The sequence below is a fragment of the Xenopus laevis genome, chromosome 1L (assembly GCF_017654675.1).
Source record: "Xenopus laevis strain J_2021 chromosome 1L, Xenopus_laevis_v10.1, whole genome shotgun sequence".
Classification (NCBI taxonomy): Eukaryota; Metazoa; Chordata; class Amphibia; order Anura; family Pipidae; genus Xenopus; species Xenopus laevis.
The window spans coordinates 160,124,646-160,151,379 of NC_054371.1; the positions used below are offsets into that span (position 1 = coordinate 160,124,646).

General features: G+C 39.3%; 1 protein-coding gene across 1 annotated transcript in view; it reads left to right on the top strand.

The window, feature by feature from the left end:
* The first annotated feature begins 8,743 nt into the window (after positions 1-8,743).
* LOC108715724 (beta-adrenergic receptor kinase 2) overlaps positions 8,744-26,734 on the top strand; it is a 112,508-nt gene continuing 94,517 nt past the window's right edge. The window contains exon 1 of the mRNA XM_018261141.2: positions 8,744-10,443. Within this exon, the coding sequence (XP_018116630.1) occupies positions 10,331-10,443 (113 nt within the window). The 5' untranslated portion in view covers positions 8,744-10,330. The remainder of the gene's footprint in view (positions 10,444-26,734) is intronic.

Genomic DNA, 26,734 nt, shown 5'->3' on the forward strand with positions numbered 1-26,734 from the left:
ACATATTCCCCCGTGTCCCCCTGAAGGCAGTCCTGCTAACATTATTCGTTGGTTGCACCAAGTTGCACAATTGCACTCTCTGCACTAGATGAGCCAAATTTCCGGTTTAATAATAATTCAAAAGTTTAAAAATTATTTCCTTTTTCTCTGTAATAATAAAACAATACCTTGTACTTGATCCCAACTAAGTTATAATTAATCGTTATTGGAGGTAAAACAATCCAGTTGGGTTTATTTAATGATACAATTGTTTGTTTAAAAGACAAATTCTGGAGATCCAAATTGCGGAAAGATCCCTTATCCGGAAAACCCCAGGTCCCGAGCATTCTGAATAGTAGATCCCACCCCATACCTGCAATAGTAATTAGCAAGAGTAGCAATATTTTAACCATATATTTCTTTCCCTCATAAACAAATGGACCTGTCACCCAGACACAAAAAGCTGTATAATAAAAGTCCTTTTCAAATTAAACATGAAATCCAATTTCTATGTTTTATTAAAGCATTCATAGCTGTTGTAAACTCATTTAAACATCTCAGCTGTCAATAAAATATTTACTGCCCCTCCTCTATGTCCTGGGCATAGAGGCGGGGCAGACAATTACTTTCACTTTCCATTCAGCACTTCCTAGATGTCACTGCTCTCCCCACATTCCCCAGTTCTCTTCATCATTTAATTGTGTAGCCAGTGCATGGGGATGGACATCAGGTCGCCCATTCTGGTGCACAAACGAGATTCTGAGATGATGCAAGGCTTGCCTTAATAACAGTGTCCACATAATGGCTCCTGCCTGCTTGCTATAATTATGAATTCCCAGACTGGAGGAAACAAGATGCAAATAATTTATATAGTGTAATTAAAGTTCATTTTGCTTGACTGATGTGATAAAATAGGATTGTGAATCATTTTTTTGGGTGACAGGTCCCTTTTAATTCATAACAAACTGAGCTTTATGTCATAACAGAACAAAGAAACAGTTGATAAATCAACACAGCCCAGAGTACAGTTACCTTACCTGGTTGCATCGACCACTCACTTGAAATTAAACCCCTTACATCCTAGTACCCTCCTTGCTTGCAGAATACTACAGTGCCTTCAAGGGGATTTAAAAAAAAGAAATGAACCTATATATACACACAGAATGGTCTACTTTAGCAATGTAAATGCATTTTCTATTTTTAGTGGTTTCTAAGTTATTAGCAGTTTATACTGCTAATATTTGGCTTTTGGCTCAAGAGGTTTTTTCTTTTTTTTAAGGTCAGACTGTCAGCAACTGTCTATACACTTTCTGCATAGTCAAATAAATACATGGATTGCTGAGTCTTTCAGAGAAAGAAAAAAAAAGTCTAAAGCCTGGTATTACCTCTATAAAACTGATAACATTGCAGATTCTTTGCAGGAAAATCCGCTGCCCTGCTGCTCCCCTAGTCTTCTGAACTGTGGGCAGATTTTGCTGCAAAATGTGGCTATTCACTACCGAAATCTACTGCTTCTGCCTGCATCCGAGCTTCCAGGTGCAGAGAGCTCAGGAGCGGAGAAGCAGTGGGGGAGCGAATTCTCCACATTCGTCTGGCCCTAGGCTTGGGGATTTTAATAAGAGTGTAGTGGTTTGCCAGTGAACAATATATGAAAATAGGGAAGGTGAGGGAGCCAGTTGTTACCAGGGTGCAATACTTCTGTTCTTCTTTTTGGTAAGTGTAGTTGGCCCAGGCAGCAGATTTTTAACTTGGCTTGTCAGGCCCCTTAAAGTCCTAAAACCAGCTGAAGCTGAGATAACAGCAAATATGAGAGTATAGTCCTATATATACAGTATGTAAAATGAAAACTATCATACCAGAATCTGCCTCTCTATTTTAATTTATATTAATGGATGGCAGAGTTATGCTACCAAAATGTTTTGTTTTATTTTTAAATGATAAAATTACATAAACCACTTTTAAGTTGTTTTTATTTTCCTGTGGAGGTCTGATGAGGATAGCAGGAATCATCATAGTCAAAAAGGAGGACAGAACTTTTATTTATGAAAGACTGAACATTTAGCAATTTTTACCTAAAAAATAACAATGTTTCTCCATTTCTAATTATTTGTAGGCCAAGGGCATTTCAGATCCCACTGCCACCCTGAGACAGCACCTAACTCTGCAGGTAGAGGGACGCCACATAGCTAGTGTAGAAAGCACCATCCGGGCTTTCTGCACTAGACGGGCTAAAATTCTGATTTAAAATGACGTTTTTAGCCACCCCTAGTAACCTGCAGGGCTCTGCCACCTGAGATAAGTTTCTCAACTTGCTTCATGGCTGGAGCACCCCTATAGCAGGAACTAATATAAACGTATTTCTTAAAAGTGTCCAATAAGTAGGATTCATTAAGAAAGATTAAGACAAGGAAGTTTATCAAGGCTAAGGGCAATGTCATGTGGACTGATTCTGGGGTTTTGTCACCCTGCTCATCATTAGGAGTGTGTGTGTGGGGGTGGGGTCAACAAAATTGTCAGAATAGCTTTCCATAGATTTCAGTAGAATTCACCTGAAATCATGGTTGTGCCAGAATGTCTAGAAATTGAAGCTCAAAAAAACATTGAAGCTGTATTGCCAAGAAACAAATCATCTGACACATTGGTGCTGTGCAGCTATTAATCACCTGTCAGTTATTAAATATGTACTTTATATATACTTACAAAATATATGTATACATGTTTAAATATAGAAATGCATAAGGAAATGTATTGCATAATAAACCCTTTTGATAAATAGTTTTACATCTAGATATTGCTAGTGTCCCTTTTTCTTATTCAGTGCCCCCCTCCTTTTTTTTTTTTTCCTCCAGCAATGTTCTTCTCTATCCAACAGTAGTACATTGTATACAATGTCTTGTTCCTGCAGTTCCTCATTTCTTTTAGCAATGAACAGGCAGTGTTATGGCAACATTTTTTTTAACCATAGCTGAATGTGAAGTGCTAAAAGACAACCTTGCAGAAGGCATTCTAGTATTGTATTGTATATCCCAGCAGGGTTAATCAGAAGTAAGAAATATAATATTGCCTTATATTGCTGGCATGAGATAGGTGTTAAATTTCACCAGTGCAGTTGCCAATAGAAAGGCCTTATCTTCCGTTTATACATAAAAACTCAGCTGCATATTTTTAATTTTCTTCTATCAATCAGACTGGCCACACCACAAGTTAAATACCTTTTTTCTGTCTCAAGGTTAGACTTATGTGCATATTTGCTTGTAAATGCTTTGTCAGACTCAGTAGTATGTCATATAAAGCCATGAGAAAGCAGATATAATGTTCAAGTACAAGATACAGACCTCTTCTCTGCAGTTGCATGACCCCCTCCAAGCTGTTGAATTATGCAGTGCCAATACACTGCAGGGGCATATTTATCAAGGGTCGAATTTTGAATTTGAAAAACTTCGAAATTAGATTTCAAAAAGACCAACCGAAATTAAGTCATTTTGGCCGAATAGGCCGGTTTCCAATCAAATAGGTCCTTATTCGGCCGAAATCGAATAGTACAAATCGAAGTAATGGCGCATTCGATCGAATTCAAATCAAAGTTTTTCCCAAAAAAACATCGATTTCTCCAAATAGGTTCTAGGAGGTACCCCATAAGCGAAAACAGCAATTTGTAAGGTTTTAGATGGTGAATGGTCAAAGTCAGTACATGATAAATTTCGATAATCAAATTTTTTTCCAATTTGAATCGAATTTGGACTATTCCCTAGTCGAGGTACACAAAAATAGCTTGAAATTCTAATTTTTTTTAATTTGAAAATTCCCCTCGACCTTTGATAAATCTGCCCCATAGTGTATCAAGTTGGACACTGAACATAAAATCTTTTTTACATGACTTAGTTTATCATTCATTTAAATCTTAGATTTAGATATATATTAACACTACCTTAACACCTGAGGCTGGACACAAAAGATGGTCAAATTTATTTTAAAATCTAAAGAATTGTGAAATTTTGTGCCTTGTGAAGTATGCCAACAACAGTTTCTGGAGTGTATCCCTTTAAAACCATACCCCTTAGGAAGAAACTGGGAAAATTATCCTCTTTTACATATCTTTACAGTTATAATAAATAGAATCTGAAAAAATTGACAACATATCTTTGCTGGTATGCAGCAAATGATATTTGTCATAACCACATAAATGTAGGCACAGATTAGGTTAAAGTGTTGGTTTTGGTTAAGAAACAGAGAGAAACCAAAACAGATATCTGAATTTATTCCATGTTTGGTTCTTTACTCAGAGCAAGACAACTACCGCAAAGGCTAGAAAAGTTTCGGCATGTATAAACAGAAGATTTGAATTGGGCGATGCAAATATAATGGTTGCTATGTATAGATATTTTGTATCACCATACAAGGTTACAATGTACTCTTGTGGGCACCCATATAGAAAAAAAAAAAGATAAAAAAAAGTGAAGTTTGACAGAAAGGAAATAAAGGAAACAAGAGGTCAGGATGGACCAAGGATCAAAACAAATAATCCAGAAGAGTAGCTAAATAGCCTCAGCAAGTGGAACATTTTGGACAGAATAACAGACCAAACTTGTAAACCATGTATTCAGTTGGAAGCAACCACAAAATTTACAAAAAAGGATAGGGGGAAATACAGAGCCCTATATGCCACAGTTATAATGAAAATGGCCTTGTATGACAGCTTGGAAAATACATGCTGTAAATGGGTGTGTCTTTATACATTGATAGCAAGTACTATTTATATGCTTACACAGGTGTTGGGGTGGAGGGTTTGATACCGTTTTCCATGGAACTAATACACACAAGCAGCTTTTTCTCACACTAAATACGTGTTTTAACTGGAAATGGGTACATATTACAGAACAAAAAAAACAATCCGCATTCTGTGGTGCTTTACGCACAAACAACTGAGACTGCACATAGGTTGTCGAACCTTCAGTTTTAGGTGCTGCATGTTGGTAAATGTGATTGAGAACTGTGAAATAATATTCTTTCTTAATAGTCCACAGATGTGACTCGACCAATCCACTCTGAGGCCCAGAGACCCACTGTATAGTACTTTGGATGCTTCTCAATATTCTGCCAAGAGAGAACCTGTCTGAGTAAACTTCTGAACCTTCCGGACTCATATAAATGCTTTATCACTGTGATACAGAGAATTTGAAACTAGCACTAAACAGACCTGTGCATGCTATTAAGCTCCTGGAAACAAACCTTTGTAAGGGATTCCTGCCAATACCATTTGTGCCAGAAGGCTTTATTATGTGCACCTTATTGTAAGGCAGTAGGTGCGTCTCCCTCGTGAGTGGCATTACATGATGTTAATAAGTTACACAGAATCACATTATAAAACTCCTTTATAACTGTACCTAGAGGTGCCTGACAAATGCATAAGGCTTCTTATGTGTTTAGAAAAGCATAAGAAACACATATATAATACATATATTGCATTTGTATGCGTTTTAATAATGTGTAGTTCACCTTTAAATTTTTGTATGTTATAAAATGGCCAATTCTTAGTAACCTTTCATTTAGTCTTCGCTTTTTGTTCTGTATACTGTTTTAATTATTTGTCTTTTTCATCTGATTCTTTCCAGTTTTCAAATAAGGGTCACTGACCCAAACAGCCAAAAAACTATTGTTTCTGTTACTTTTTATTAACCATCTTTCTATTCTGGTACTCTTCTATTCATATTCCAGTCCTTTATTCACACAACTGGCTGGTTTCTAGGGTAATTTAGACCCTAGCAACCAATTAGGCGCAAAAATTCCAATACAAATAATAAAAAGAGATAACCAACTGCAAATTGTCTCAGGATATCACTCTAAATCATACTAAGCTAATTTTAAGGTGAGCAACCCCTTTAATTCGTATTTAAGAACATTTTTCTCTATTCTATTCTTTGTAAGATTCCTGAAGAGCACTGATTGGCAGACATTCTCAGTTAAAGCCCCTTTGGAGGTCCAACCCAGCCCCCCTTTATGTAATGACAAGGTTGCATATATAGGAAACTATAGATGTATCAGCCATAGTTTCAGAAATATCTAAGACAGCAAATATAGTTTGACCTTAAATCTTACTCCAAGTGACCTTCAAGCTGGGTTTCCTTTCAGGTGTATGCAAGAGAGCAAATTAGGCATTTTCTCCATAAATCAACCAAAGTGGCATGGATGCTGAGCCCTCTGCCAGTGCCCCAAACATTCTATCATCAGTGGGCAAAGCTGGACTGGGAGTTAAAGGAGAAGGAAAGGTACTGAAGCAGTTTATGGTCAGTAGATTAGCCACAACAGTCCAAGCTATAACACTATTTATTCTGCAGAATGCTTTACCATACCTGAGTAAACAGCTCTAGAACCAGTTTGTTTAGGATAGCAGCTGCCATATTTACTTGGTGTGACATCACATCCGGCCTGAGTTTCCTTGCTCAGTCATAGCTCTGGGCTCAGATTATAGCAGGGAGGGGAGGAGGGAGGGGGAGAGGAGCAAACTGAGCATGCTCAAGCCCTAGCCCTGAAGGTTTAAGATGAAAACAGGAAGTCTGATACAGAAGCCCATATATACACAATAGAAGGAAAGAAATGTGGTGTTTCTTTTGACAGAGGACTCAGAACAGCATTACTTTGAGGGTTTACTGGTGTATTTATATAGACCTTTCTGATAAAGCTTACTTAATTGTAGCCTTTCCTTCTCCTTTAAAAGCACAAACATTGAAGCAGCCCACATGCATACACCTGCAACTAAGAAAAGCCCCGGCTCATTATAGGTGTAGCTCAACAAAATATGTGACTCAAGAGAGAATGCACTTATGGTGCAAACTGTAGGGCACACAGTGAAGTATTACACACAAGCTTATTTGTAACAGCTGCAAAGCTCTTGCCAAGAAATGTCAAATGCCTGTCACTGCAAGTGTAGAGCTTCAGGAATTCTGAAGAAACTGTTTGATTTGGTTCCAACCGGACTGTCACTGCCAGTTTATGCCATAGACAGAGAGCCGGATTAAGACTAAACAGTAGTTTTTTTTGGGTTATTTTTTGTAGTTTTTTTTTTATTAAGTTCTGTCTGCCACCCTCCCTGCAACAGTTCAACAGTCCCACACCCACTGCACCACAGACCCTTTTCAATTTTAACCCCAGATCACTTTCAAATGGCTACAGCCAGCCTGCCAGCCTGGCCTGACTGCCCCTTCCTCCCCCCTCACAAGCCAGTCAGACAGTCCCATTCTTCAAAAATATACTAAAAGTATTTTAAAAAAATATTCAGCCTACAGCAGCCACTGCCACACACTTGCTGCACAGACCGACCAGGCAAAAAAAGTAAATAAGCCACAAGGCAAAACACAGATTTAGAGAGGAGCTCCTAACAAGAAGAAGTTTGGGCGCCAACCGCAGCTCTCCCTGCGCACACACCCAGCCTTTAATTGCCTTTGGTGATCCTCCCCCTGTGATGCAATGGCGCCGCGCGACTATCACTCATCGCAGCGTCACCGTGCCGCAACGTTAGAGGGGTCCAGAACCCGGAAGATTCGATTGGTGATTTTTTTTTCCTGTTAATCAGGACCAAGGCCCTAGGGCACCTAGCGGGTAATCCGGTCCTGCATAGACAGGGTTTTTCAATGGAAAGTGTTTCCAAGCAATTCACAGTGTTTTGGCTGCTGCAGTTCTTCTTGACAGCACTCTGATGACTAAAATGCTACTTATGCCATAGTCCTTACACACTTGCAATAAAACGAACACACACAGTTTTCATTTAACAAACAAGTGGTACACTGTACATTTTATTACAGGTAATTAGATGACTCATTAGAGCATGTGCAATTTCTGACAATGGCTGACAAAGTTCACCATAAAGTAAAAGGGCACTATACAAGGTTCATCAAAAAACTGAAAGAGTTTGGAATAATCTGAAATAGACAGGAATTGTGACTAAGCATCTGCTGCATTTTTTCAACCATTATGCATTTAACATCTCCCTTCATAAGTGGCCATATATTCAGTAGCAACACTATTGTTAATGTCGCTCGATCAAATGCGATTTTTGAATTTTTTTATTTATTTCAAATTCAAATCCAATTTGGACTATTCCCTAGTCGAAGTACACAAAAAATATTGAAACTCGAATTTTTTTCATTCGAAAATTCATCTCGACCTTTGATAAATCTGCCCCTAAAAGTTAAGTTAAGACTGATCAGCCTGCGGCCCTACAGGCTTTAAAATGTGCAACAACACTAATGACAGGCACTGAGGCAACATCGGCCGACTATAGAAAATGCATTGCCACGTGTGCATTAGCGCAGGCGACTTTTCTTTGTAGCCTATGGGGAAAAACACTGAGGCAGTTCAGGGAGATAGTCACTCAAAAGACGAGGCGATTAGTCGCCAGGTGACAAAATCTTCCCGTAAGTCCTCGTGTGGACTAGCCCTAAGGAGTGCAAATGTTCAAAACATAAGGGGGCATATTTATCAAGGCTCGAATTTTGAATTGAAAAAAACTTCGAAAATCAAATTCAAAAAGACCAACCGGAAAATAGAAATTAGCTCAAAATTCAATTTTTTTGATTTTTATTCGAGAATTCACCTCAACCTTTGATAAATCAGCCCCTAGAAGTAGCTTAGCATTTCCTATGCCAAATACCTTCTAAAAACTCTCAGCAAACATCAAATATTTGTAGTGTTTTTTTTAGCAGAAACTGTAAGAGTTTTTTCTTTACTTGCCTTGCCATGCTGTACATTACTTCCTCTGTGCTGGACCCGCCCCCTCCTCTGCAGGCTGATACATTGTTACAACTAAAGCTTCCCCGCACGACAAGCAGATGAGCTGTTTTGAAAAGTGCCTGGTCCAGCCTATAAAGAACCGCTGCTTCCATGCAATGTGCAGGCAGTTTCCCACGCTGTGACATATCCACATTGGCCTGCCTCAGTGCACTTCTTTTTAATTGGTTAGTGAGGATAGGGGTGGGCGGGGCATCCACAGGAAGGATCATCCTTCCTCCTCCGCTCGGGCAGCTGATTTACATCATAAAGAGTCTCTTTGCATCCTATTTACATTACATTACATTCGGGAATTTGTCTAAACTCACAGATGGCCAGTCCGGGCCTGGGTGGGTGCAGCGTTTGGGAAGGTACAAGTCATTTCCTATGTATGTTCCAGATCCTGTGTGAGGAGGAATCCAGAGCCGCAGTTTATGAGTGACAATTGCACACGCGCGCGCACATTACACACACACACACAGGAGAGGAAGTAACGAGACAGTCTCTCTGCTAATGTTCATAGCTCGTTGCACACAAGCACAAGGCTGTCAGCAGTGGAAGAAAAAGAAAAAACAGCATCTTGCGCGTAAAAAGGAAATAAATACACCGACCCTCGTCTCCCTTTCTTGTAAAAGGAAAGGCTGAGGGCGAGCAAAGAGCGCAGCAGCTGTTCCAGAGCACAGCCCCGATATCGTGCCATTTGCTGGTTTCCTAAGCATTTTTCATGGATGTTTCTGGCTGCAGAACAGCTCCCGGCTTGTCGTCGTTTCTATCCTGTGCGAGTGGAGGAAGACTGGTTTTATGTTGCTGCTAAATGGAGCGAGCGCTGCAGGGAATCACTTGTTCCTGACTGTACCACTGAAGCAGCAGCGCGGGGGGAAAGGGCCGCTTCCCTACAGCTCCGCTCGCTTTCTTAGCCCATATAGACTCGTCCCGCTGTCTGTTATTCACTGCTGGGACAAGCGGCTGCCACCTTCCTAAGGATTCAAGTGTACGGGCCGTGCGACCTGCAACATGTTGGCAGGGGGAGTTGCGAGGCTGTTTGTGGGCAGTATGACCATGGCAGCACCCTAAGGCCCTGACAATGAGCCCCCGGTTGATTAAACACTGATTAATGTTCACCGGCCCATGGGCAGATATTTTTCAGGCCCAATACAACAAACTGGGATTTCCAATAAGTAAAAAGCCCGGGGAACTGTATGTTGATGGTTTTGCCCGAGCGTCAATAAACTGTTTTTCATTTCTGTCCCAGGAGAGGCCCACAGCTCGGATATTGATTATTTTTTTTTATTGTGGGAACCCCACCAAAAAGCTTGGGGACCCCACCTCTTCCCTAGTCTAACCCTCTAGTACGGGATCTGTACACCAAGAAATCGACATGTGAGAGCGCACCGTCGGGATTGGACGCGTTATTTTGTCTTATAGAGGAATCCAGGCGTCAGTAGCTGCTTTCCCCTGCTGGATATTTTATCTTTTGGCCTTATTTTATTAAGCGCTTATACTGCTGGAGAGGAGCAACATTCTCAGCTCGGCGTGTGTGTGTACAAGTCGGATTTGGCAGTCGGATCTGCAGCTTTTTGTCTCCAACATGGCAGACCTGGAGGCGGTGCTGGCTGATGTCAGCTATCTGATGGCGATGGAGAAGAGCAAATCCACCCCGGCGGCCAGGGCCAGCAAGAAAATCGTCTTACCTGAGCCCAGGTAAAGTAGGTGGGCACTGGTATGGCGCCCTGCTTTCTGTTAACTCCCTCATACTGTCTCCTTCACATTGTGAAGGTGGTCTTCAGTCATGTGTGGCTCCTGGGGGATTCTGGGAGTTGTAGTTCATTAGAGTTGGGGGCTGCAGAGTGAAATATGAAGTGGCCTAAATAGTAAGCTAGCTCTGATTTGCTAGGCATTGATATTATTTACAAGCGTTTATAAAAGCCCACCATATTCTGCAGAGCATTTCAATGTATATGTGAAACAAACAGGAAGTAAATGCGGCCCTCCATATAAAGGTTTACAATCTACAGTCTACACCATTCTAATCTCATAATTTAATTAAGCCTATGATACAAATCACCAACTGTGAAACCTGCAAATGCTTCATTGCTGTGATTCCAAACATGTGGCCCTCAACTGTCAGTTGGTGGGATATAGGGTGTTGTAGATTGACTTCCTCTGGTGGGACTGTAGGGTTCCCATCCCAACACTACAACATAAGGGAATTGATAATACTCTTCAGTCTGTGTCGTTAATGCAACAGTGTAGCAAACATGTAACAGAACAGGGCTCTTGTTGTGATGCTTCAACTGCCATCACTTGTCAGATTTCGGAGGGTTATCGTATTGTAGTTAAACTATGCTTGGCTGGCTGCAGGTTTTAAATTCCATATACATAAGGTGCTTTCAGGTGGTGTGCCTTTTATAAAGGCCATGGTGTTGGAGTGTAACGGCAACTCATTCTATAGCATACTTGCTGTCAAACCTGTAGAATTGTAACAGTGTGTTAATGGAAGTTTAATATTACAATTGTGGCATCACAGTACGGTTATAATGGTTTCTATTTCTATAATTATGCCATTATTCATGTATTAAAATGTATTGTACTGTACCACCCAATAAATTCTTTAAGAAATTAGGTGTCACCTCAGAGTCTTGTAACTAGAATGACATTTTTTGGTTTTTGGGCTTATTCATTATATGGTTAAAGGACAATATTTGCTATTTCACATAAGGGGTATCATTTCATTTTTAGGCTATAGGCACATAGGGTGAAGACAGCAGCTGTTCTCAACCTGCATATTTCTGCAGGCTGAGAGAAGTGGATCCTCTCTTTGCCTCCTCTCCATTGATTTGAATCTGATCAGCCAGCTTGCACACTCATACAGAGGAGGTGGTCAGCCCAAATATGTAAAAGGCATCTCCAGGATGACCTCTGCTTTGCTCTGCTGTGTGTGTGTGTGCATGCAGGCTGAGAACAGCGGTAGAGAGCGGATCCGCTTCTCTCAGCATGCAAATATACGTAGCCTGAGAGCAGCTGAAGCCTTCGGCCTGTGGGTACACATGCGTTCCCTCCTCCTAATGAATATTAATGGGGGAGAGAAGCATATGCGCTAAAATCAGTGCTGCATTTGAAAGAAAGGCTTCTGTTTCTGTGTGGCTACACAGAGCTGAGCAGATATCAGCCTGCAAAAGCAGGCAATTTGAAGCCAATCTGTTCTTCGTTTGGTTCTGTGTAGCTGCATGGAAGCAGAAACTGTTCTTTCAAATGCAGCGCTGATTTCAGGGTGTCTGCTTCTCTCCGCCTCATTAATATTCATTAGGCGGAGAGAAGCTGAGGGAGCGCTTGTGTACCCTCAGCCTTAAAATACAAGGCATGTGGTTACTGTTCACAGTATAACTGTGTGTGTTTGCAAGGTGACTGTATTTTGGCTTCTTGCATATCAACATTTACTGCTACTGCGGTATTCTAAAATAGCAACCCTTTTACTTGAATGCAGATCTGGTACTATGTTTATAAACTGATGTTTAGATGACTGGCTTATATATTTTGTGCTTTGTAAACACCGCGGTACTATAGTTAATTCTTTGTGACAGTTGTTGCAGTTTACAAGGTGTCTACCCCTGCAGTTCATCGGTCTCACTGAGAATTTTTTTTCAGGCGCTTATCGAATAGCCATATTTTCACTGAAACTGTATAGTGCAACGGAAGTTTCAGCTAGATGTGTATGTATGTGTGTGTATATATATATATATATATATATATATATATATATATATATATATATATATATACATACATACATACATACATACATACATACATACATACATACATACATACATACATACATACATACATACATATGCGATTCTTATCTTTGTAATCCCAAAAGTTGAAACGCTAAAGTGCCCATGCAAATTAACGTCTGATGCCATTAATCCTCCTTTTATCATATCCTTAGCTCCTTTAATAATATTATTAGTATATTTTATTTATAAACACTTTAGAGAGAGATAATATTCTCTCACAGATGTGACTGGACTGATCCATTCTGAGGCCCAGAGACCCGACTGTATAGTACATTGGATGCTTCTAAGCATTCTGCCAAGACAGGACCAGTCTGAGCTCGCGGTAAACTTCTGGATCTCCTGGACTCATATCAATGCTTTATCACTGTGATACAGAGAAGAGTGAAACTAGGCCCTCAACAGACTTGTGAATGTCTGGGAACAGCAAATCTTTATAAGGAATTTCTGCCAATACTATTTGTGCTAAGCTTTATTATATGCTCCTTATTGTAAGGCAGTAGGAGCCACTCTCTTGTGAGTGGCTTTGTATACTAAGTTAGTAAGTTACACAGATTTACATTATAAAACTCCTTTATAACTGTGCCTACATGTGCCCAAAAATGCCTTACTGATACTAACTGCTGTAACTTCTGCTTGGTGAGCATAATGCTTCAAGGTATCAAAATAAGACAGGTATGCTGCAGAGAAACTAGGGTAAAATTAGCCCTCTAAATAATCTGTAATGCAGCTCAACAACATCTGCAGGAATTGCAGTTTAGATATCTCCAATGTTTACCCTGAAAATCAACTGTTGAACAAATGTCATTTTTTATCATGATAGCCATGTATAGGGTGCCATTCGCTGTCAATTTTAACAAGCAATCTGTCTTACAAATGTATAATATCCATGTAACAAACGCAGTTATGTGTAACGTTACTTACAGAATGAATTATGTAAAGAAAAAAATTGAAGAGAATATATAAGGGTGTAACTAGTGCATGCCATTTAATTTTAATGACAAAATAGATGCTATTGACAGAAAGCAAGATTTTATAGCACATGATTCATTCCATCAACAAAATGAAAACTCGGTTTCACCAAACTGAAAACATATAAATTCTGATAAACAATACTGTCAGTCACATTACTGAACCAATAAGAACAAAATATATATAACAAACAGGATGAAAAGTTACCATCCCTAATGCATAGGATACTACCTGGCCTGCTATAGAGGGCTCCCTCTAATGTCCCCTGTGCTGTATAGCAATAGACAGACACAAACAAAGAATAATCATTTCCTAAAAGGGCTGCTGTTAAAACACTACAGGTTTTTAATTGGAAGTTCTTGCAAATGGCTGAGAAATATAATGCTGCACTGATGCTGTGGTGCAAAACTTGATAATGTTTCTAGATATTTTGTAGGCAAGCATGCAAAGAAAAGCATACAAAACATAAATTTGATACATTTTTAGGTGATGTGGCTTCTTGTTATCTTGAAACCTAACACATTATTATAATAGGCTTAATATACCCTCCCTAACATCTGACAAATGTTAATAAGCTTTGTATATGATTATGTTCCAATGTCTCCTCCAAACTGCAATCTTGCATCAGTTAGCTTTTAGCAGTCTCTTTATAATATGCTTAGCTATAGTTCAACTACTACATAATAGGTTTAGCCAGAGACTTGGGACTGATCATGTGCACACGCATTCTGTATAGTATGATCTGTAGTTCAACTACTACATAATTGCTATAGCAATAAAATTCAGCCACTCTGGAGTACTGTATGCAAAAAAAAAAAGGGGTTCATTTATACAGGGGCAATTTTAGGAGGCTCATCATTTATTTATATAGCAGCAGCAAGCTATACAGTGCTTTACATCGATTTATAACAAACAGGGGTCTTATGATGCTGTCCCCCTGCCCTGTGAATACCCATTTCGCTTAAGAGTGAGTCAAGGGGAGGGGGACAGATTGCTAGTGCAGAAAACACAACTGTGCACATGTGACAAGCATGTCACATATCAGAAATGACTCCCAGAATTAGAAAACAGCAAATGGATTTTGTTCTAATTCTTTAATAGAAATAGGACTTTTGTATAATTTTTATGTGTCTATGCTTGTATACACAGACAGACTTTCATTCTGTGTACTAGAGATGTTATTTGGGTAAACGGCACCCTATAGCCATCTCCACCCCCACAAGGGGAACCCACGACAGGTGCACTCTCTGCCCAACTCTAAATTGTCCTATAAGAGTCTTCAGCCCCATTGCAATTGGTATTTTAGAACTTAAGAGAGTCACTAAGGCTTCTTATGTATTTAGAACAGCATGCTAAATATTTAAACATGCATATATTGCATTTTTTAAGCATCCACAAGTACATTTTTGTCAGTTTCAAATGCAACCCTCTATTATATTGTTTTTAAGAGCCTTTTTCCATTTTGCAGGTCCAAACCAGCCCCCACTTATATCATGACAAGGTTAAAGATTAGCCTCAGGGGCTATCTCCCCTGGCCCCCAGCCACAACCCCCCCTGCATGTATCTAATTTTATCTTGTTACGGCCGTGATTAGAAACTATAGTTTCTATAATGTCAAGGGCAGCAAATATAGTACACAGAATAAATGGGGCATTCTCCCTATATCCTACCCAAACTGCCATGGATGCTGAGCCCTCTGCCAGTGCCCCAACCATCCCCTCAGTGGGTGGGGCAGCCTCAGAGTTTGGGAACCCCTATAGCCTGTAACCGTGAGAAATAAAGGTTACAGTTACTGTTGTGTGCACACACATGGGAGAGGAAGTAACCAGAGACATCACACAGCCTCTCTGCTAATGTTCATAGATTGTTGCAAAGAAGCACAAGGCTGTCAGCAGTGGAAAAAAAAAGCATCTTGCACATTAAATGAAAATAAATACACTGACCCCCCCTCGTAAAGAACAGGACATTTGAGCCTTTGGTTTTACCAGCCAGGGCGACCTTAAACATGTTGGCAGGGGAAGTTGCGAGGCCGTTTGTAGGCAGTACCATGTGAATGACCATGACTCTCCTTGGCCCTTCTTATGAAATAGCAACCCCCTCAGGCCCTGACAATGAGCCCCCAACTTATTAAACAGTGATTTGTGTTCACCGGCCCAGTGGGAGATATTTTCCAGCTCGAATACAAACTAGGATTCCCAATAAGTATAAAGCCCGGGGAACTGGATGTTGGTGGTATTGCCCTTTCTTCCCCCCTCGGATCAGGAGAGGCCCAAAGATCAGATATTGATTTTCCTTGCTAGGGCTTTATTTCCTGCCTTGGGAATCCCACCAAAAAGCTACCTTATCCCCCCCCCCCACCCCAACTTCATTCCTAGTCTAGCCCTCTAGTATGGGATCTGCACACCAAGAATGAAGTTGCATGGTCAGTTTCTGCTTATAGGATATTAGGATTTCACACTTTATTTTGTTTTATTGATAAATTCAGGCAACTGCTGGCCCTTGCTGGATATTTTAGCTTGTGGCCTTATTTTATTAGTCGCTTGTGCTGTGAAATATGAAGGGGCCTAAATAGTAAGCTAGCTCTGATTTACAAGCATTTATAAAAGCCGACCATATTCTGCAGAGCATTTCAATATATATGTGAAACATATAGCTTGCCTACAGGAAGTAAATGTGGTTTGCAATCTACAGCATTCTAATCTTATACTCTTTTACAGGAACACTATTTTAAGCTTATGATACAAATCATCAAGCAAATGCTTCATTCCTGTGATTCCAAACATCTGGCCCTCAACTGTCAGTTAGTGGGATATAGGTTGTTGTAGATTGACATCCTCTGGTGGGCTGTAGGGTTCCCATCCCAACACTACAACATTATGGAATTTATAATACTCTAGTCTAGAGTCTGTGTTGGTAATACAAAAGTGATACAAAAGTGTTGCAAACATGTATCAGAACAGGGCTCTTGTTGTAATGCTTCAACTGCCAGCATCACTTGTCAAATTTCAGATTTTGATGGGTTTTGGGAATTGTAGTTGAACTGTGCTTGACTGGCTGCAGGTTGTAAATTTCACATGCATTTGTGAAGAAACTAATTCTGTGTTTCTTTACAAAGGCCCTTTCAGTGCAGAGACATAAGCAAGTGGGTTGAGGCCAAGACACAGTCACGTGTGACACTAGCCTGAGATGGACACACGTCTGCATGCAGTAGAACTGCATTATTTGGAGGAGACATTCATTTGATTCTTTACACAGTACAGCTGTGAGCTCCACAGAAACATACGGTAACTAGAGTCTGCGCCCGGGCCCCTCACCCCTCTAGATGCGCGGATTACTTACTGCCGCAATCTTTGGCGGGACCATCGTACTGTGGCGCGATCTCCGGCGGGCCCCGGTGCAATTGCACCTCCTGCTCCACCAGTAGTTACACCACTGGAGCTCCATTAGTACAGGCAGAGGGTGATGTTTTGGGAGGCTAATTACAGCTATATACTCAATTATTTGTTTCATAGACAAATGACACAAGAATTTGTACAGTCACATAGAATGCAGTACCAACCAGATTCATAATGCCCCATAATAGAGTTTCAGTGCCAATGTCATGTCAATTATCTCCATGTGGTAACATAAAAAAAAATAGTGCCAGCTCTGTGTATAATAGCCCAGAATACCTTGTAGTATAACCATGTTCCCAATTCAATAAATAATCCCCCAGAACACAGGGAATGATAATAATAATAAAATGTCATCCCCTTTTATAAAACACAAGAGAATACAACAGAATTGAAACAGTCCCAATAACAACAGTGCTAGTTCCATTAATAATACTCCTAGAATGCATGGCTGGATAGATATGGGAATTCTAATGATGATACCTCAGAACACAGGCAGGGAGAATAAACAGAGTGCAAGGTCCTGCTGGCAGTATGCATAGTCTCTACTCAATCAGAGACTCGGTAGGTGCACAAACACACTCATATAGATATATCGTCTTATGAAGGCACTCCAACAAAAGCAGATGTAACAGACACACACAGGAAGGCAAGTTGTGAGAATACTTAGTAAGCACACTAATACAGCAGACAAAGAGATCTGGGTCAGGTCTAGGTACACAAATCCAGAATTAGATACACTAAGTAAAACACACACATACCTTGGCAGGTACACACATACACAAGACATTAAAAGATTAGGACAAATCAGGAGCTTTCACTGCTATTACCTTATTTCAAGCCTGCTGCCTGCAGAAATTGCTCATCTTCCCCTCAGTTTAAAGGGGTGGTTAACTTTTAAGTTAACTTTTAGTATGTCATAGAATGACCAGTTCTAAGAAGCTTTTCAATTGATCATTATTTATTTTTTATAGTTTTTTTAATTATTTGTCTTTTTCTTCTGACTTATTCCAGCTTTCAAATGGGGGTCACTGACCCCATCTAAAAAACAAATGCTCTGTAAAGCTACATATTTGTTTTTGCTACTTTTTATTACTCCTCTTTCTATTCAGATCTTCTCCTATTCATATTGTAGTCTTTTATTCAAATCAGTGCATGGTTTCTATGGTAATTTGGATCCTAGCAAGCAAATTGCAAACCGGAGAACTGCTGAATAAAAAGCTAAATAACTCAAAAACCAATAAACAAAAAATAATTGCAATTGTCTCAGAATATCACTCTCTATGTCGTACTAAAAGTTACTTTAATGTTGAACAACCCATTTAAATCCTGGTACAACTGCACAGGTATTGGATAGGCTGCAGAATGAATCCTTCCAGTCTATCCAATCGTGTACAGCTGCACAGTGATTGGATAGACTCCTGAGTAAATGCTTCTAGCCTATCCAATCAATGTTCAGCTGTACGAGACTTAAGCTGGCCATAGACGCAAAGATTCGATCGTACAAATCAACGTACGATCGGTCTTTCCCATCTCCCGACCCGCCACTAACCATTCAGATCAAAGTCTTACCATTCCAGTCAAATAAAGTAGTAAAAGAACAGATCAGCCAATGTTCTGCCCCTGACAGCAATCGTAGGAAAGTTATGTCTGGCAACAGAAATTTTCTAACACAGTCCGAAATTCGTACGAATCCACGATTGGTACGATCGGATCGTTGCGCCTATGGCCAGCTTTAGACACTGAGATTGTGATTGTATCTACAGCTCTTCAGTCCGGGTCAGAATGTCAAAGGGGGGGGGGGTGCAAGTGCCCTCCTTGCCCCTATATTTGTGGACGCACATGATGTCTGATGCCATTAATCCTCCTTTCAATCTAGATATTTAATCATATTCTTAGCTCCTGAATATTATTTTTTATTTATAAACACTTTAGAGAGAGAGAGATCATATTATTTCTTAAAGGGGAACTATCATGAAATTAATAATCACAGAAATGAATCGCACATCAAGTAATTAAAGTCTCTAAATATAATGTATTCTAAATTTTGTACAGTTTTTAAAATATTCAAGTTTCCTTTGTCCCACTAGCAGCTGCTGCTGCTGCCCTAGTGCTCTCCTAGCAGGCCTCTGGCCAGCTCTGAGGTTGGTGGTTGGGTCAATTTTCATGACTCACTCTCTCATTGGCTGTCAGTGTTGTCACTCTTGAACTGTGGAAAGTAAACATTGGTAGTTCAGTTGCGTAAGTGCACATACAGTTGCACATGTGCAGCAGTGAATGGGAAGGAAGGTCCTGAGTTGACTTTTCACACAGTTTGGAGGGGAGGAGGGAGGCAGTTAAAGAAAGAAAGAGCAGGAGCCTTTAAAGCCACTGATTTGCCAATGCTGCCTTTACACATGCCTTTGGAAGGGAGGGTCTGGGTCAGGAGTGGCTAGTGTTGGCTTTACACATGCTTTTGTTGGGGGAGGGGTCAGAGAGAACAGACTTTTTGTGCATCTGTCTGATGTAAAGTAAAGGTGGCCATAGACGTAACAATTACGATCTTTCTTGGAAAAAAGATCTTTCCAAGAAAGATGATTTGTTTCAATACACATGTTTAGAGCTGAATCGTCAGATATACAGGTAGATATACAGGTAGAAACAATAGAATTCTACCTGTATCTGACAATTCAGCACTAAAAATGGCCGATGTTTGGGTGCCTTCAAAGGCATCCAATCAATATTTTCCATCCAGCCCGATCGACGAGCCAACCGATATTCAAGTCTTCTGCCAATATCGGTCGGCTCTTTTCCCACCATACACACACAACGAATATCTTGCGAAAATTAGTTTTTTACGATATTATCTGTGCGTCTATGGCCACCTTAACCCACTGAACGATCTGTTGCTGGCCCTGTCAGTGTTACTGATTGTGTGTCTATCTGTGTAAGTGAGATTCTGTGTGTGAATGTGTGTTTGGTTGTGTCGTTGTGAGTGTGTTTGGATGTGTGAGTGAACAATTTATTTTGTTTTATTAAGGAATCTAGTTGTCCATATGAATGCCAGGCATTCATATTATTTACAAGCATTTATAAAAGCCCACCATATTGTGCAGAGCGTTTCAATGTATATGTGAAACAAACAGCGTATATACAGGAAGTAAATGTGGCCCTCCATATAAGGGTTTAAAATCTACACCATTCTAATCTTATAATTTTCCACAGGAACTAAATTAAGCCTATGATACAAATACTCAATAGTGAAACCTGCAAATGCTTCATTTCTGCGATTCCAAACATGTTGCTGTCCACTGTCAGTTGGTGGGATATAGGACATCCTCTGGTGTGGCTGTAGGGTTTCCATCCCAACAACAACATAAGTTAGTTGATAATACTCTTCAGTCTGTATTGCAACAGTGTAGCAATCATGTTACAGAACAAGGCTCCTGTTTTGATGCTTCAACTGCCAGCATCACTTGTCAAATTTGAGATTTGGGAGGGTTCTGGGAGTTGTAGTTAAACTATTCTTGGCTGGCTGCAGGTTGTAAATGCTTATAAAGCCTGTGGTGTTGGAGTGTAACGGGAACTCCTTCTATAGCATACATGATGTCAAACCTGTAGAATCGTAACAGTCTGTTATTGTAAGTTTAATTTTACAGTTGTGGTATCATGGTAAGGCTATGATGGTTTCTATTTGTATAATTATGCCATTATTCATGTATTAAAATAAATTTCACTTTGCAGTGCTGATTGTATTGATGTTATGACGGGTATACCCTTGACCATTTTGTGCTTAATAGAAGACAGAAGGCTGTAATGGCAGCAAAAGAGAGGACCACTGCATTCTTGGTAGGAATGCAGTATTGGACAGGCATACTACATATGGCTATATAATGTATTAAAACAGATCTGTAGATAAGGGATCCAGCACGAGTGCATTTACCTTACTATGTGTCTTTTTTTTTTTAAAAAAAAAGTTTTCACAAAGAGCATCTATCAGGATTTTTTTTTAAACTGCAACCTTTACCTTTTTTCCTTACACTTGCCACAAACAAAATATGTTATGCAAATGAGCATTGAACAAAAACTGCAACATTTTGCAACAGTTTGTATTCCCGCAAAAAAATCACTCGTGTGCCTGCACTCGAACTGGCACAGTGGTTTGACTTTGTATTTCACCAGGCCGATATCAGCCCCTGTGTGGCACTGGCCTAAGCAAATATGCTGTTTTGTTTCTGGTGATGTAGGAAGTAATTGTTTACTTATCTCTCCTTAAGTTGGCTATAACGTTAAAGTAAATATCCCAAAAAGTCCTCCCTTGAGAATATGATCTGTTAATTGCAGTAAATATATATTGTTCCTCAAAATTTCCAAAAATGTGCCTATAAAGCGGTTAAGTACAATATTTGGCTACCTGTCTGCTTTACAATGTATTATCTAAGAACATTTCTTATCCGTTCTCCAACCGGTACCAATAGTAAAAATCTAAATCACTGTGAAACAGCGCTCCTCAAGGAAGCTCCGGAAAAGAGAAAAAAAAAGATGAAAGAGAGAAAAAAAATTCCATATATAGTGTAGTAGATTATTTTTTCACCAACTTTATTTTTTCACGTCTGTAATTACCCATCTTAAACTGGCGGTGATTCACAAAAAATATAAAAGCTAAGAGCAAGTGCCATTTGGTTCTGCTGAATGAAGGAGCGGGTTACCATGTGAAAGTGATTAGTAGAGAGATTACACACAAAGAGGTGGTGAAAAAATAACATAATCTACTACACTATATTTGGATTTTTTTCTCTCTTTCATCTTTTTGTCTTTTCCTGAGCTTCTTTGAGGAGTGCTGTTTCACAGTGTTTTAGATTTTTACTATTGTCTATGAATGTGTCACATTGCTTGCTAAAGCTGCCAGTAGTGACATTTGATGTATATACTTTGTAGAGGCTAAAGGCCATTCTTTTCAGATACAATGTTTTTTTTGTAGTGTTATTCTTTCAAAAACCATAACAAACTGATAGTAGAAACAAAGGCTGTTTCTTTTTCTTAAGGAAACTCTTTCGTTCACCTTTGAGTTTGTTTTTTTTTTTTCGTATTCTTTATAATGTTTTGGTCTTGGCAGCTAAAATTGGTTTTCATGTTTTATTGTTTTTGAATGATTTGTCTTATGCCGCTCTACAGCCTTCAGATGGGGGATGTCCTTACCAGCCAACAAACTATTGCTGTTATAGGTTACAATTATCGTTATCAGTTTTTATTACTTAGGTTTATATTCTTGCATTCAAGTCTCTCATCCAAGCCACTACCTGGTTGCTAGGGCATATATACCCGTAGCAACCAACTTGTGCATTGCTGTAGAAAACATGCTAAATTTTATTTATTTATTTTTTTAAACACACACAAAAATAAATAAATAAATAAATGAAGACCACTTGCAGATCTTTTCTACCTAGAAAACATTCTGTAGCTTCCAGGTTCTTTGCCTTGTGGGTGGTATTCTAAAGTTGGTGACTGTTGGCATTATTAGTGTTTGTACTAACTAGCTAGTGTTTAGTATTTGAGCTAACTAGAAAGCTCTCGTAGGGGTGAACAGGTCTGTTTATCAGGGAGGTGAAACTTCCTTTCTTACCTAGAGTGTGATGTGTTGTCAGCTTTGATTAGTAGGTGCATACTCCAATGTGTCAAAGCTCACAGCCTGTGCTTCAGAGAAGGCACAACCCCTGTCATATAAAAGGGAACACTCTGAATAGAACATTATCTTGTAAAAAAATATCTTAAAATTTTTTTTTAAAAAATTTAAAAAAATTAAACCCTTTGAAAATTGCCGGCGGGATGGCACTCGGATCGATTCTTTTTACGAAGTAGCCCAAAGTTTCCTTGTGAGGCAACTTCGGAAAACGAATCGCTCAGAGTGTCATCCCGCTGGCGATTTTCATTCTAGCAGGCAGGAAGGCAGGGAAGGCAGTTCAGGGAGATTAGTCACCCGAAGAAGAGGAGATTTGTCACCGGGCGACTAATCTCCTTTAATCTGCCTGTGTGTCTCATGCGAGGGGGGGGAGGAGCAAATAAGGAGCACTTTGAGAGCATTTTTTTTTTTAAATATGATTTATGGCCCCTTAAACATATCTCTATTAATTTTACCTTATTGGCTGGACACTATATGTTTAAGGGGCCATAAATCATATTTAAAAAAAAAATGCTCTCAAAGTGCTCCTTATTTGCTCCTCCCCCCCCTCGCATGAGACACACAGGCAGATTCGAGGAGATTAGTCGCCCGGTGACAAATCTCCTCTTCTTCGAGTGACTAATCTCCCTGAACTGCCTTCCCTGCCTTCCTGCCTGCTAGAATGAAAATCGCCAGCGGGATGACACTCTGAGCGATTCGTTTTCCGAAGTTGCCTCACAAGGAAACTTTGGGCTACTTCGTAAAAAGAATCGATCCGAGTGCCATCCCGCCGGTGATTTTCATTTTAGCCGGCAGGGAAGGCAGTTCGGGGAGACTAGTCACCCTGAAGAAGAGGAGATTTGTCACAGGCCGACTAATCTCCCCGAAACTGCCCGTGTGTCTCTCAGCTGGCTTGCCTTACATTGTTTCAAAAGCCAGAGCCATCAGGGCAGAGAATAGAAGAGGGACAGACAAACAATACTTTCAGTAGCAATACATATACAAATTTCTTTAAAGGGATGGTTCCCCTTTGAGATAACTTTTAGTATGATGTAGAGAGTGATATTCTGCAACAATCTGCAACTTATTTACATTTTTTATTATTGAAGGTTTTTAAGTTATTTAGCTTTTTATTCAGCAGCTCTTCAATTAGCATTTTAACCAATCTGGTAAATAGGGTCCAGATTACCCTAACAACATGCATTGATTTGAATAAGAGACTGGAATATGAATAGGAGAGGGCCTGAATGGAAGGATCAGTAATAAAAAGTAACAATATCAACACTTGTAGCTTTACAGAAAATTTATTTTTTAAACGGGAGTCAACTACGCCCATTTGAGCTGCAAAGAGTCTGAAGAAAAAGGCAAATAACTATAAAACTTGAAAAAATAAATAATGAAAACCAAATGAAAAGATGATTAGAATTGGCCGTTCTATTGCATTATAAAAGTTACCTTAAAGGTGAACCCCCCCTTTAATGTAATAATAAATAAATGTAATATGCTGTAAAGTTGCTTAGAATTAGGTTTTCTTTTATTAGGGAAAATCATTTTTTGGGTTAGCATTCTCCTAAATCCTGGTTTGGGTGTTGCAGCTGTCCTTAAATTCTGCAGTGCTGGCAGCCCATGGTTAGTGGATTATGCAGATGCCTTCTACAGTGAATGGCTACATTGCATAGCAAACACGCTCTGGTATGTTTGGCCTGTGCTAACAGCATGTGGGCTGATTTGGAGTGTTACTTGGCCTTGCTGTTGTGCTCTGTGGGTGGGGGTGAGAAAACGCTCCTTTCATATATGTACATGACCCATGTACATGACCCATGTGCATGCATTATTGGTAAGTCAATAAACATTGGCTAGTTTGTCTATAAAATTTGGTATTTAGTTACAGTACAAAAGTTAATAGGTTTTAAACATGATGTTTTATTTAATGTAGATCAGCCTATATCAGAAGTGACGGCACTGCTGTTGCTGCTTATGCAAGTAATTTGTCTATGGCAAAAGACGACTCAAGGCGTGTAAACATTTTTCAAACTAGTAGCTGCAATTATCCTTACCGGATGTTCTTGTAGAAATGGCAGAGCTGTTTAATTTAACTTTTTTATTTACCCAACCAGCACCTAAAAATTAACTCTTTCTTGATCGTACATTTTATATGCAAAACTTTTTCATTCTTTAATTCTGTATGATTGACATCTGAGTTCTGTTTAGCTCCCAAGTGATCCATAGTACTCTACAGGACTAAACTTTACAGAATTTGTAATTTTGCTGTGTAAGCATGGCTTCAGACGTGGGTGAAGATCAGCTTAATATTAGAAGTATATGTACAGTTACAAGTGTAAAGCTCGACTTTACATTTCCGATAAGAATCTGAAATCTGTTTTTTCTCAAATAAATGGGCAGAATTGGAGTATTATCCATAGATTTCTAAGCCATTTGGACCGATAAACTGGAAAAAAATGTGTAGAATTTAACACTGCGTCAGTGTGTCTGATGTGTAAATGCAAAGGTAGATTAATGTAGTTTATTTTTTCTTCTGCACAAACTTAATTCATTTTCCGATTATTAAATAAACCCCAGTGGGCATTGGCTGTACTGTCAGTACCCATAAATAACTTGATACTTGTTTTCCCTTAGTGCTCATATTAACCTGCGGGAAATAAACCTAAAAAACAATGCAATTAGAGGCTAAAATATTGTAGATACTATCTGCCTCCTGAGATTAAAGATAATGGCAGATTAGTTAGTTATACAGCGGCGTAGAAATCCAATCCGCTGCCTTCCGCTTTCTGAGTGTGTGTTCTGTGACAGACATAAGATCAGCCAGTCAGTGCGTAGACACAGCAGATTTTCTCAAAACAACCTGTCGGACAAGCTAAATTTTTTTAAAATAAAACTCTAATTCATCTTCATTGTTTATGAAAATAAAGTTGACTAAGCTCCCTTCCACAAATTGAACTCCTTTATCAATAATTAAAAAAAAAAAAAAAAATCGGAGCGACAAAACGTTACAACAAAATTGAGTGTCAATTTGTATCGTATGATTGACTATCATAAAACTCAACTTTATCAAATTTTCGCTGTGACAACTCGACTTTTTCACATTATCGGACGAAAACGCAACTTTTTCGGACTATCCAGCGCAGATCAAAATGTCAGAAATCAACTTCAAGGACATCAGCCATTGACTTCTGCATGACCTCGACAGGTTTGAGATTTGGGGTATAATAAGGATCTAAAAATTAGAGGTTTTTTTTCCCCATGAAAAATGTTTTCCCCATAAAAACCTCAACCAGAAAAAATATCAATGGCCCCTAAAGCTCCACAAATAATTAAATAAATTACATATCACCTATCATAAGAAAATAAGTTGGGGGTTGGGAAACCAATTTTGATCCAAAAAAATGCTCCTTGGAAGTGCTAATTTGTTACTCTAAAATGCATATTATAAAAAGAGTCTCAGCTCTCTTGTTATGTGCATGCATGTAATGTCACACAGACAAGCCAAAAGACTTGCTCATTATGTACATGCGGGTGACCAAACATGGCTGCCTGCAACAGGATCTCATTCCTGTTGGGTGTGCCCTTTAAAAATAATGACCTCTCCTTAGTGTGATATGAAAGGCTGTAAGACAGCATAGTATAATGGGTCTTATAATAGAAGTGTGCTTCAAATGCATATTCAGAAGTTGCTGAATTGTTATTATGACGTTTCTAAGATGCCAATTCCACTTGGGCATAGTGTTCTTAATCTGGCACATCCCTTTCAGGTTTCATTTTATCTTAAGTTTGTATCTCCTGCTGTCTATGCTGGTGATTCCCAAACTGTGGGGCTGACCTTAGCTACTTCTGCAATCCCATCTTGAAGGTAAAGTAGAGCAAGGTTATGAGTGAACACATATATTTCTGTTAATATATAGAACATCATATATTTGAATGGCTCATAATGTGATGTTTTTATATATCCATATTTTTTAAACGAACTAAGGAGGCCATAGTCCGATGTTCAACCGCCATGGTGTCTTGAACTGGATAACTCTGAAATACACTGATATAAGCTTTTTTTCTCCATGATGCTCTCCCTGATTGGACTTCCAATACCTTTCTTTCCTTTTCATCCAAATTTGCAGAACAACAGTTAAGTACAATAACAGCCCTGGCTGTGGCTTGTATTTTACTAGCTAGGCCAGTGAAAT